The sequence below is a fragment of the Symphalangus syndactylus genome, chromosome 14 (genome assembly GCF_028878055.3).
Source record: "Symphalangus syndactylus isolate Jambi chromosome 14, NHGRI_mSymSyn1-v2.1_pri, whole genome shotgun sequence".
NCBI classification, from domain to species: Eukaryota; Metazoa; Chordata; class Mammalia; order Primates; family Hylobatidae; genus Symphalangus; species Symphalangus syndactylus.
In genome coordinates, this window is record NC_072436.2 from 8,917,406 (window position 1) to 8,930,385 (window position 12,980).

General features: G+C 56.4%; 1 protein-coding gene across 4 annotated transcripts in view; it reads left to right on the forward strand.

Annotated features, from left to right (window-relative positions):
* The window catches only part of SEPTIN9 (septin 9), a 220,745-nt gene that overhangs the window by 30,170 nt on the left and 177,595 nt on the right, over positions 1–12,980 (forward strand). The window contains exon 1 of one of the 4 annotated variants that reach the window (XM_055242146.2): positions 8,001–8,885. The exons of 2 other annotated variants lie outside the window; for them this stretch is intronic. In XM_055242146.2, the coding sequence (XP_055098121.1) occupies positions 8,864–8,885 (22 nt within the window). In that variant the 5' untranslated portion in view covers positions 8,001–8,863. Of the gene's footprint in view, positions 1–8,000; positions 8,886–12,980 lie in introns of those variants that run through there. One more of the 4 variants, XM_063617149.1, reaches the window with a different exon arrangement.

Genomic DNA, 12,980 nt, shown 5'->3' on the forward strand with positions numbered 1-12,980 from the left:
GCCCTCACAGGGGACGCTGTACAAGGAGGTGTGAAAAAAGGGCCCTGTGGGGGCAGGGCCTGGGCTGGTGCTCGCTGCCTCCCTTCATCCTATGCCAGTTCCCATGCCTCTTCCGGCAGGAGTGCCTGGCTCCACCCGGTGAATCAGAGCCCAACTCTCCCGACAATTGGCTGTCACTTATTTAACTGCCACCGTCCCCAGGAGACAGAAAATGCCAGAAGGGTGGGGCCTGTGCCGTGCCTCCTCGCTATTTCCCTAGGACACCATGCCACGTTGCCTCAGTGCACAGAGTAGCTGTTCAAAGTGTGTCGGACGAACAGGTGCCCCATGCCCAGCCATGCAGACGGAAGTGTGCCACGTGGAGGGAGCTGGTCGTGGAAGAGACCACCAGCATCTCGGCTGCCCGAGGACCTTGCCCCTGGGCTCTTGCAGGCACCCCTAGTTCATTACTTCGTCTCTCACCCATAGCTACCCGCTCTTCCTCTATTTCTCTGATGTCAGCCTTGCCACCCACCCAGGTTCGCAAGCAGGAAATCTCAGAGTTGACCTTGACCTCTGCCTCCCCAGCACCCCCAGGTCAACAGGCTGCCAAGATCTCATCCACTCTCTCTCCGCATACTGACCCTTGGACAGGCTGCCCTGGTCATGGTCATGTCTTGGTTGGGCCTTCGTCATCCCTCCTTGGACCAGCAGGTGCTGTCCTCCCCACCCCTGCCCTGCTGTGGCTCCTTCCCGTCCATGGCCAACATTTAGAGGATGATTACTGCTTCCCTCCTCTGTGCTGGGGACCAGGTGATAGGATTCCTCCACCCGATCATTTACATTAGACCTGGGCCCGGTCTTCTTACTCACAGAGCCCTTAGTTTCCACCCCCAAGCCTCGAGTGTGGATTTGTGCTGCTGCCCAGCCTGGCCCTGATACCGTTTTCCAGCCTGGAGCCCCTGCTTCTGCGCTCCTGGCTCTGGGTGCTCGGCCTCCCTGGATGGGTTGCCACTTGTCCTCTGGAAAGCAGGGCTTCCATGCTCCTGGACCCAGCTGGCTCAGGGTGACTTTGGGCCATCTTGTCACACCCCTTCTATCAGCTTGGCCTTGCTTATTTCTGTGTCCTCCACAGCCTCGGACCAGAGCCGAGGCGGGATGCTTTCCTGGTGCGTGGCAGGCAGTCAGGAAATATTGCTGGACTGACCTTGATAGGAGATGCTTGGGAGAATTGGCCAAAAAAACTAGCTTAAAATGCAAATATTGGCCTTGTTTTGCGTTGGCTAAAGAGTAGCTTTTCTCCATTTGCCTCCTGGGTAAGAAATTGATGGCGAATGCAGTGTCTCTAGGGAGGAGAAGAAGGTGACAAAAGGGGTCTGTATAACAGGGCAGGCACTGGGCATTTGTGACTATTTAAGTTTAAATTATTTAACATAAATGCGAAACTCTTTGCCTTGGTAGCCCTTCCACATTGCAAGTGTTCACTGCCACATGTGGCTGCCATATTGACCACGGCAGATACAGAACATTGACATCATTGCGGAAAGTTCTATGGGGGGGGGGCGCTGGTTTAGATCATCTTCACGTTGGATCCACAAATTCATTGTTTATCCAGTGAACAGTTGTTGGGCACCTACTAAGCAAGCAGGATGAAAGACACCCGATCTCGGGGGGAGTCTTCTGTTGGCTGCAGAGAAGCTTAAACTCGGGGAGCCTGGGGCAAACTCTGCAAGGCCCTTGGCCTCTGTACCCCCAGACCTCCCTCGCTCTGCAGGGGCAGTCGGGGGCCCCCTCTAGGAATGGAGCACCAGCTCCAGCTCCTGTCAGGCTACAGCCCGGACGGATGGCTAAGCACGAGGCTGTGAGAGTGGAATTGGGCCCAGCCGGGCTGCTTCTCCCCGTTGTCTTGGTTTCCTTCCACGCTGACCTGGAAGGACTCCTAAAGCAACAGGCCTGCCCAGGCGGTTTGCACCAGTAAACCCTGCAGTGGCCCCAAGGGCAGAGATAGCTGGATTGTATTTATTTAGGAACAGCCAAAGCTTGAGGCACAATAAAAAGTGGAGAAAGATTCCGGAGAGGAATGCAACTGGCCTCAGCCTGGGAATCCGTCTCGCTTGGGAGGCTGTAGGCGGGCCAGGCTGGGGCCAGCCTGGAGGGTCTTGGCCGGCTCTGCTGGCAGGTACAGTAGCAGGGTCAGCAGGAGGGAGTCCAGGATGGAGCTCCTTCATTTTTAATTCAGGGAAGCAAACTTCAGTGGTTGAGTCTGAGGATGAGCAGGAAATGAACGGAAAAGTCTTTTTTTTTTTTTCTTTTTTCTTTCTAGGCAGGGTCTTAATCTGGTGGTCTTTCTCTGCACTCTAGGCTGGAGTGCAGTGGCACAATCATAGCTCACTGCAGCCTCAACCTGCCGGGCTCAAGGTATCCTCCTGCCTTAGCCTCCCAAGTAGCTGGGACTACAGTTGTGCACCACCATGCCTGGCTAATTCTTAAAAGAAATGTTTTCAGGCTAGGCATGGTGACCCATGCCTGTAATCCCAGTACTTTTGGAGCCGAGGTGGGAGGATCACTTGAGCTCAGGTGCTCCTGGACCAGCCTGGGCAACATGGCGAGACCCCGTCTTGACTAAAAATACAAAAAGTTAGCTGGATGTGGTGGTACACCCCTGTAGTTCCAGCTACCCTGGAAGCTGAGGCTGCAATGAGTTGTGATCACATCACTGCCCTCCAGCCTGGGCAAAGGGAGTAGTAAGACCCTGTCTCAAAAAAAAATTTTTTTTTTTTGAGATGGAGTCTTGCTCTGTTGCCCAGGCTGGAGTGCAGTGGCATGATTTCGGCTCACTGCAACCTCTGCCTCCCAGGTTCAAGTGATTTTCCTGCCTCAGCCTCCCAAGTAGCTGGGATTACAGGCATGAGCCACTGTGCCTGGACTTTTTTTTTTTTTGTAGAGATGGGATTTCTCTATGTTGCCCACGCTGGTCTTGAACTCTTGGCCTCAAGTGATCCTCCCACTTTGGCCTCCCAAAGTGCTGGAATTACAGGTGTGAGCCACCACACCCAGCAGGAAAAGTCACTTTTTAAAGCGAGAGGTTGTGCATCCTCTATTGCTCGGTGCTTAGCATGGAGGATTTACTGGAATGTGTGTTAGGTGAGGGGACATGGAATATGGCAGCAAATCCGAGCCCAGAGCGTCAGAAAGCATCCTTTCAGCCAAACATGCCTTCTCTCCACCTCCGTGCAGGACCCTTCCCCAGTGCGTGTGCCTGGAGCAAGGTGGGGCCGATCCTACGAAGCCCCTTTCCCGAAGGCCCCTGCTGCCCACATCAGCGTCACCTGGATCGCCTGCTCCCTTTTCTGGATGGCTGGACCAGCCCCAGGGCCTCCTGGCCTGGTGTGGGGAGCACAGGCCACCCTGGGGAATGCCTGGTATGGGTCCCCTTCCCCCCAGGGACTGGGGGATGAAGCTGTGCTTCGTGGAAGGGGACAGAGGCGCTGGTGCCCAGGATGGTGCGCCTGGGGCAGCTGAACTGGACCTGGCCCCTACTGGGCCCCTGTGGAGCCCAGATCATTGTGAGAAGGAGTGGGGAAAGACAGGTGACCCGCACCTTTCACTTTTGTTTCATGTGCGAACAGGGGCTCAGTCTGCACACATATTCAGTTTGGAGTATGAATTTCCATGGAGGAGGAAAATCTCTACCAAGAAGACTCTGATGTCAGGATTGTCCGTGAGGGCCGGGCCGTGTTCTGGGGCAAGGACAGGAGTGGAGGGGGCAACCAGGGAAGGCTTCCTAATGGAGGAGGCATTTGATAGCATCTTGAAAAAGAAGCAGTTCCTAGGCCAAGCCAGAGACTGAAGAATGACCACCTAACTTCCTTTTTTTTTTTTTTTTTTTGAGATGGAGTCTCGCTCTGTCGCCCAGGCTGGAGTGCAGTGGCGCGATCTCGGCTCACTGCAACCTCCGCCTCCCGGGTTCAAGCAATTCTCCTGCCTCAGCCTCCTGAATAGCTGGGATTACAGGCATGTGCCACCATGTCCAGCTAATTTTTGTATTTTTAGTAGAGACAGGGTTTCACCATGTTGGTCAGGCTGGTCTCGAACCCATGACCTCGTGATCCACCCTCCTCGGCCTCCCAAAGTGCTGGGATTACAGGTGTGAGCCACCGCACCCGGCCATGACCACCTAACTTCTTTCTACCAGATGCCCCTGGGCTGAGGCAAGGTAGGTTGACTGTGACACTTCCTTCCTTTCTGTGGGTTCCGGCCTTTCTGGAGCCCGGCCAGTGCCACTGGAGACAAAGTGGCCTTAGCTCTTCCTTCCCGCCCTGCCAGGCCTGGCCTGTGCCGCTGAGCCCCACTTTGCAATTAAGAGGAGCTGTGAATCAGTGATGCTGACGTCGTAAAAAAGTGGCCAGGGGTCTATGGGGGGTGAAGGACAGAGATGCTGCCCTGAGAACTGTCTGGAAGGGGCTTTTGGGTAACAGTGCCCACTCCAGGGTGTGGGCAGGCGGGGACGGCCGGGAGCTGGGCTCACAGGCTGGCACAACCAGAGTTTCCCAAAGCTGTGGCCCTGAGGGCCCTGCCTTCCCAGGACAGCAACCTTTGGTCCAATTTGGGGAAAAGGTGGGTTAAACCAAGCCCGGCTCCCTCACTGTAGGATTACTGGATGCGTTTAGTATGCAGATGTGCCTCTGAATCTAAGACAGGACCACAGAAACCTCTTCAGCGTTCCTCTGGAGGGAGAGACCGCGGGGGATCCACCGCAGGGGCTTGGGTCTGCGCTGGCCTGGTGAGGTGCCCCCTTAGTGCTTACACGGAGGCTGAGACACCGTGTGTGGTGAGAGGTTGGCCCCTCGCCTCCCCCACCCTCTGCTGGCCTTACCTCACCACCTCTGCACTTGCCTCCCAGCTGGCTCATGACTAACTCCTGCCTCTTCAGAGCCAGTCGGTGCTGCCAGGTTTTCCATTTCAAGTGATCCCCCGCCTGGGCCAAAATGTTTGGATTTTCAGGCACGGAGGGGAGATGGACCTCAGGCCAAACCATGCTGGGTAAAACTGAGGGTCAAGGCTGTGCTCAGCAAGTGCTCCAGCCCTGGCCGTCAAACTCATCGTGTGCACGGCGTGCGGGAGGTGGCTGGGTGAATGAACTCAGTCATAGCCCGGCCCCTCACTCAGGGCTGTTCCCAAGTTCCCACCGCCAGCCAGGCTGGGTCAGAGCCTCATGGGGCCTTCCTGGGCTTCCCTGCCTCACAGCAGGAGTTCGTATGGAGAGTCTTGAGTGAGGTTAATGGGTTTTCTTCTTCTTCTTTTTTTTTTTTTTTTTTTGAGACAGGGTCTCACTCTTCACCCAGCCGGGGTGCAGTAGCACGATTATAGCTCACTGCGGCCTCAAACTCCTGGCTTCAAGCAATGTTTCCGCCTCAGCCTCCCAAAGTGCTGAGATTGCAGGCACGTGCCACCTTGCCCAGCTGGGGTTTCTGCTTTGTACTTTTTATCTTGTTTCTAAACTCAATACAAAGAAAGATATTACATTTATAATCAGAAAAACCAACAAGGAATATTATTTCAAAATTGGAAAAGGGATTAAAGAAACAAACCAAGAAACTTCTGCGATTCCTGCCAATCGGAGTCAGTGGTTGTTAGTGGTTGGCTTAACACAATGTTTTAGGAAGAAATAGAATAACAGAAAGCAACTCCAGTGAGCTGAGCCCTGGCTCCGTCTGTGGCGCTGCATCAGTTTCCTGCAGCTGCTGTAACGAGTGGCCACAAGCTGGCTGGGTCACAACGCCCAGCCATCCTCTCACAGCTCTGCAGGCCACACGTCCGAGATGAGGGTCACCAGGCTGAAATCAGGGTGCCCACTGGGCACACCCCCTGGAGGCTCTAGGGCAGGGGTTCCCACCCCCGTGTGTGTCCTATTAGCAACTGGCCTGCACAGCAGGAGGTGAGTGGCTGGCAAGCGGGCGAAGCTTCTTCCGTATTTACAGTCACTCCCCATTGCTCGCATTACTGCCCAAGCTCTGCCTCCTGTCTGATCAGCCATGGCGTTAGATTCTTACAAGAGAGTGAACCGTATTGTGAACTGCACACGTGAGGGATCTAGGTTGCGTGCTTCTTACGAGAATCTAATGCCTGATGATCTGTCACTGTCTCCCATCACCACCAGATGGGACCGTCTAGTTGCAGGAAAACAAGCTCAGGGCTCCCTCTGATTCTACATTATGGTGAGTTGTATAATTTCAGTGTGATAATAATAGAAATAAAGTGCGCAGTAAATACAGTGTGCCTGTGGCCGGGTGCGGTGGCTCACACCTGTAATCCCAGAGTGAAACTCTGTCTCAAAAAATAAAAAATAAAGGCCAGGTTTGGTGGCTTACGCCTGTAATCCCAGCACTTTGGGAGGCCAAGGCTGGCGGATCATGAGGTCAGGAGTTCAAGACCAGCCTGGCCAACGTGGTGAAACCCCGTCTCTACTAAAAATACAAAAATTAGCTGGGCGCGGTGGCGGGCGCCTGTAGTCCCAGCTTCTTGGGAGGCTGAGGCAGAAGAATCGCTTGAACCCAGGAGGCGGAGTTTGCAGTGAACTGAGATCGCACCACTGTATTCCAGCCTGGGTGACAGAGCGAGACTCTGTCTCAATAAAATAAAACAATAAATATAATGCACTTGAATCATCGCAAAACCATCTCCCCACTCCCTGGTCTGTGGAAAAATTGTCTTCCATGAAATCGATCCCAGGTGCCAAAAAGGTTGGGGGCCACTGCCTTCATCGCCTGCCCCCTCGAGCCTCTGGTGGCTGTGGGCGTCCCTTGGCTTGTGGCTGCATGGCCCTTACCTTCAACACCAGCATCTTCAGATCTCTCTGGACCCCATCTCCACTTGGCCATCCCTGTCTGTGTCGAATCTCCCTCTGCCCCTGTCTTGTATGAGCACCGAGACTGCCTTTAGGGACCACCTGGACCATCCAGGGTACTCTCGCCACAGCAAGATTCGCAACCAAATCACAGATGCAAAGACTCTTGTTCCAAACAAGGTCCCATTTGCAGGTCTAGGGATTAGGACGCGCTATCCCTGGGGCCATTATTCAGCCTTCTCTAGTACCTGTGATCCCTCCCTCCCTCCCCGGCCTCCCACCTCGGCTGAGATGCTGTCCCCACCTCCTCACTGTCTGGCTGCCTGTGGGGCTGGCCTCCAGGCTCTTTGGGAGGAGATGGTTGCTTGATGTCTCCCAGAAGGCTGGGAATGGTCCTCCCCACCCCCCAGGAAGACGTCCTTTCTGCCAAGGAGACTGCATTTGGGGTACTATCCCAGGCAGAGAGCGGAGGGGACTGTGGCCTGAAGTGGCACTTCAGGGCTTTTGGCTCTGTCATCTAGCTGAGGGCTGTGCATGGGCCTCACCTGGTCACAGGTAACTCACCTGGCTCTGTGGGGCAGGGATTGTAAAGAGGCCTGCGGGGTGTGTCGAGGTAGAGGGGTGCAGATATTGTAAATTTGTGTGGGGGCCTTGGGGAGCAGCGCAAACTGGAAGCTGTTTTGTCTGAAGGGCAGAACAGTCTTACACCAGCCCTGTGCGGCCAGGCAGGAAGGCTTCTGTGGTGCGGTCACGCGTCCTCCGTTTCTCAACAGAAGTTGACAATCTGGAGTTTTCAGAGAGATTGCCTGAGCTCTCAGCCTTGGCACGAACACACATTCTCTTTAAACAGGCTTGGGCCAACAGAACCAGCCTCTGTGTCTCGGGTTTGAATGAACCCTTGAAGTGAAGCTTAAAAGAGAGGATGCCCCCGATCCCCACCCCCGTGACCCACATTGTAAACCCCCACCTGCTCTGCTGAGCCCTTGGCCTCAGCATGGACCCTATGTGCTGGTGGGGACCCCCCAGGTACGCAGCCTCCGAGACCCTGGATGAACAGTGGGGAACAGCACTGATCCCCCAGTGGGGCCCCAAGTTCCCAGAGAGGAAGACTCGCTCCCTCCCAGGGAATGGCTGGAGACTCACTGACTCATGCGTGTGTGGTAGGAATCTTCCAGGAAGTCCCCGTCCCTCTCTGCCTGGGTGGGGACGGCAACTGCCTCTGTCACCGCAGGCTAACGGGAAGGAGGGGGGTGACTTCTCAGGGTTCCTCCTGGGCAGGTGCTCCGGAACCTTTTCTCAGCAGGCTGGCCTGGGGCACAGCTGTTCCTCCTGCCCAGCCACGTTGGGGTGCGGGGTGAAGAAGGGCTGGGCCAGCCCAGGACGGAGGAAGGCGAGGCAGGCACACAGGAACTGGGCTTTTTAAACCCTTAAACCCAAGGAAATCGCAGCATCGCGGGACAGGGGAAATGAAAGACTTTGGAAGTCGTCAGGAATTTGACTCTGTGAGTTGGTTTCCAAGAGTCTAAGTTAGGCATCTCCAAGTGGATATTAAAAAGGAGCAGCAAGCCTCGGGGCGGCGGGGGCTGGAGGAGGTGGAGGGAGGAGGCTGCCGGAAGCCGCACTCGGGACCTCTGCAGCCACCGACCAGACTGGGCGGCCGGGACTCTGGGACTCTCGCAGGCAGACCCTGGGGGCTGCCGGACTCCTCGGGGCCCACCTCGGGCCCTCTCTCCTGCCTCCTATTTTTGGATTTCTCTCCTTTGCTCCCTTTTTCCTCCCGTTTCGAAGAGACAATGCTACTTCAGTTTGGAACACAAACATATGATCAGCACATGGAAATGTGGTAATTCGGATGCATTCGTGATTGCAACAGATTGAAGAAATTAGACCAGACAAAGAGTGTTTTTAGAGGAGGAGGAGGAGGAGGAGGTGGAGGAGGAGGAGGCTGAGAGAGGGAGGGCGACGGGGGTGAGAAAGGGGAGGCCGCCTCTGAGCGGGACGCCGGGACTCCCGCCACTGCTAAATATATCCGTAGGAATGGAGAGGGACCGGATCTCAGGTACGCAGACAGCCCCCTCCCCATCGGCCACCCCCCACTGCCCTGGACTCCGGGCTTTATTTATGCTTGGGGGAATAAGCATGCAAAGGCTGCTTTTGCTCACTTTTCACAGAAATATTTCTTTTCTTTTTGACGGTTCCAAGCTTGTGGGACGAATGCCGTCTCAGAAGCTAAGCTCTCCTGAGTCTGGCTTTTATTTAAACTCAGCTCTCCTCTCTCCTGGCTACTTCCCTTTCATTTTCCAGTGTGCCACTCTTGCATGTCATGGCCACTCTCAATGCTGAGGCTGTTGGCGCCGAAACCTTGGGAGGGTGTGGGGGACCTGCCCCCCCGGCTCGGGTCTGGGGCGGCGGCGCTTGGACCTGGCTGGTGGTTGGTTTGTCCACTGTGTGGTTTGTTTTTTGCTTCCAGCCAAAGTCTGTCTTCAAGGCTGCTTGGGTCTCCTACCTAAAATAGCATTTCTGTGCCTTCCTGGCAGTTGATTATAGAGGTGAAACCTCCCGGCGCTCAGAGGGGCCCGGCGTGTGTGTGTGTGTGTGTGTGCACGTGTGCGTGTGTGCACGTGTGTGTGCGTGTGTCCATTCACGCTGGCAGCCCCCTTGCAGCGGGCACACACCCATCAGGGCGTGAACCGGCAAATGAAGAGAAAGGGGGCTCCCCTGCCTTTAGTTCACCCCAGCTTTCCAGGCCCTCCCTCCCAGGCCCAGCCTCCTTGATCCCTTCACTCACATGCGGTGCCATGGCTGCCGTCTCACGTGGCCAGCGCCGTCGTCGGTAATTAGCAGTGATGACAGTTTCTGCCACTCATGCCGCCCTCTGGGCCCAGGGCTAGGAGATATGGGGTGGCTGAGCCAAGCTCCAGGCTTTGGGTATTCTGAAGTGACCTACGGGCCATGGAGCGGGGGGTCTCTAAGAGTGTCAACCCCCACGTGCCTTGGGCCCTGGTCTGTCAGTTGCCACTATGTGTGTGTTGGGGGGTCCCTGAGAGAGGGAGGACCATCTCGGTGGCTCCTTCTAGGACGTGTGGTCCCCTCCACCGCTTCTCCCAGGGCCACATCTTTTTTTTTTTTTTTTTTTTTTTGAGACGGAATCTGGCTCTGTCGCCCAGGCTGGAGTGCAGTGGCGCGATCTCAGCTCACTGCAAGCTCCGCCTCCCAGGTTCACGCCATTCTCCTGCCTCAGCTTCCCAAGTAGCTGGGACTACAGGCGCCTGCCATATTTTTTTGTATTTTTAGTAGAGAGGGTTTCACCGTGTCAGCCAGGATGGTCTCGATCTCCTGACCTCGTGACACATCCGCCTCGGCCTCCCAAAGTGCTAGGATTACAGGTGTGAGCCACTGCGCCTGGCCTCAGGGCCACATCTTGATGTCACGTTGGGACTGGTGGAGCGGGTGTGTGTTGTGCCGCTGAGCACACCCAGTCGGGCACAGCAGGCGGACCTCAGGAGGGGGCTAGGGGAGACGAGCAGAAGGCTCGGGCAGCAGTGAAACCGCATCTTATCTGTTTGAGCTCGGGGGCTCAGGCCCGCTGGGATGGGTGGGTGTGGAGCCCAGTGTCCTGCTCTCGGCCCAGCAGGAGTCGCAGGGCAGGGAGCGCTGAGAGGGGCCTTTGTCAGGCTTGCACAGTGGAGCCGTCCTCGGAGTGACCACCCCACCGGGCCACCTGGGCAGGCCGCAGTGGGTCCCCTGCCTCCTTGGCCACCAGCCCCGGGAGGACGTCACTCCACCCGCCTGGCTGGCAGGGGTCTCGGGGAGCCTCGGGTTCGGCCTTCATTTTATAGATGATCCAGCCGAGGCCCAGATGGGTGACCAGCAGGGGATCTGAGAGCTGGGCAGAGAAGCGTGGGTTTGGGGGGTGGTGCTCCCTGGGGAGCTGGAAGTGATGGCACCCTCCCAGGCTCACAAAACACGGGCTTTTCATGAACTGAACAAAACACTCTTTGAAAGCAGCCAGTGCTGTGCCCCAGAGACCACTCTGATCCCTGCTGCCCTTGGCTGAGGACAGCATAGCCAGGGATGAAGAGGGGACCTCCCCTCGGGCTGTGCCTTGATGAAAGATGCTTTCTACAAAATCCCATTAGGATGTGTTTTCATGTAAGAAAACGTACATTTTTAGAAACTCAGTTGTAAACTGGCTGCCTTCCGAATGAACACGACAGTCCCGGAGCTGTTTTCCTTAACGAGGTTCTCGTCCTGGGCAAACTTTATCACTGGTCTTTAATTGTCACTGAACTCCCAAACAGTCCCTGGGGAAGTGAGTTCCTTCCTGTCCCTGCTGGGTGGCCTTGAGCAAGCCACTTGGCAGCTCTGGGCCGCAGTTCCGTAATCTACAAGGTGAGGGGTGGGAGCGGCACGGCCCCCAGGCAGCGCCCCCACCTCTCCGCGGGCTTCTGCGCGTGTCCTGAGGTTTGTGGCCACTTCTTCCCTCACTGAGGGGCTCTTGTTCTTCCCAGGGCGTGGCTTACGCTGCTTTGTCAGGCCACAAGCCACTGCGAGAGCTGCTCTGATCCCCATGCATGCTCTGGCTTGAGGAGGAGCCATGGGGAGGACGCCGTGCCTGTGTGACAGAGGCCTGCCCGGCAGACGCCGGCCCGCTGACTTCCAGATGTGGCTGTGGGTGCCTCATGCCCCACTGGGCTGGCGTGTGAGGCATGTCCAGCTCAGGTTGCCCTACAGCTGCCCAGGAAGGGTTTGTGGGAGGGGGTGGTCCTACCCTGGTGAGTCCATGGTGGTCTGCCGGCCCCAGGGAAGTCTTAGGAGCCCCAAGACCTGCCCTCTTGTCCCTCCCTTGGCAGTGCCTGGCTCCCGTCTGGTTTGTGAACGGGGGCCTGGCTACTCTCCCGCCCTCCCTGGGGGCTGTGGCCTTCCCCTGGGAAGGTGCTGGAGGGTTTGTCAGCAGGGCCGGCATGAGTCATGGAGTGGTGACTGGCCTCTGAGGCATGGAAGGCCACTCCTTCCAGCCAAGGGTCGGAGTTTTTTTTTGTTCTGGACTGGCTTTGTGGCTTTTACAAATTAAGCAGTTTTGTCTTGTTCCAAGAGGTTGTATTTCAGCAGGGAGAGAGTCTCCAAGAAGGGAACTTTCCACTGGGGAGCTCCGTTGGGCTGGGAGGCTAGGAACAGGCCATGAGGGAAGGCTGCAGGCAGGGGGAGTGGCCATCTGTGCATGGTCGTGAATGCAGGCCCAGGGTCCTGGAGGGGGCTCGGCCACGCTGTTGCTAGACGTCTGTCCCCACCAGGGTCCACCCGATGCAGTACGGTACAGGGTAAAGCCCAGCTCCTCTTAGGGGGTTCCTGGGTCATCAGTGGTAGGGAATCGAGGCCTCCTGGAGGGCGGTGCCTCAGCCCTCACCCCTCCCTCCTGTCCCTCACTCTGCTGTCCCCAATGGCCTCTGCCGTCCCCTGGGAGTTCTTACCCCTGGACACGTGGTGCCTGTCCAGTCTCAACCTCTCCAGCTCTGCTTTTCCATCTCCGAGGTGAGAGGCCTGGCCTGACGCGCTCTGCACCTGCTTCCTGCCCAGCCCTGTGGGAACTCTGGTCCCTGTAGTGGTTTCCTGGGGCTGCCATCACCAATTGCGATAAACCGGGCGGCTCAAAACACCAGACATTTCTTCTCTCGCTGTTCTGGAGGCCAGAAGTCCGAAATCACTGCATCAGCAGGCCTGGTTCTTTCCGGAGGCTCCGAGGGGGAGCCTGCTTCTTGCCTCTGGCAGCTTCTGGCGGCTCCTGCAACCCTTGGCATTCTTTGGCTCGTGGCCACACCACTCGACCTCTGCCTCTGTTGTCACGGGGCCTCCTTCTGTGCCCTAAATCTCCCCGTCTCTCATACGGACAGTCTTCCTCGGATTTAGGGCCCACTGGGTAACCCAAAATGGTCCCACCTCAAGATCCTTAACTTCATAACATCTGCAAAGACCCTTTTTCCAAATAGGCCATGTTCATAGGCCCTGGGTGGATGTAAATTTTAGGGGCCACCTTTCATCCCCCTGTTGTCCCCGTCTGTCTGAATGCAGAGAATGGTTCCATGTCCCAGACCCCTTGCTGGACCCCTCTGGCCCTTTGGGGTGGCCGTCGGCCTTTTCCACTCGTTCCTGTGCT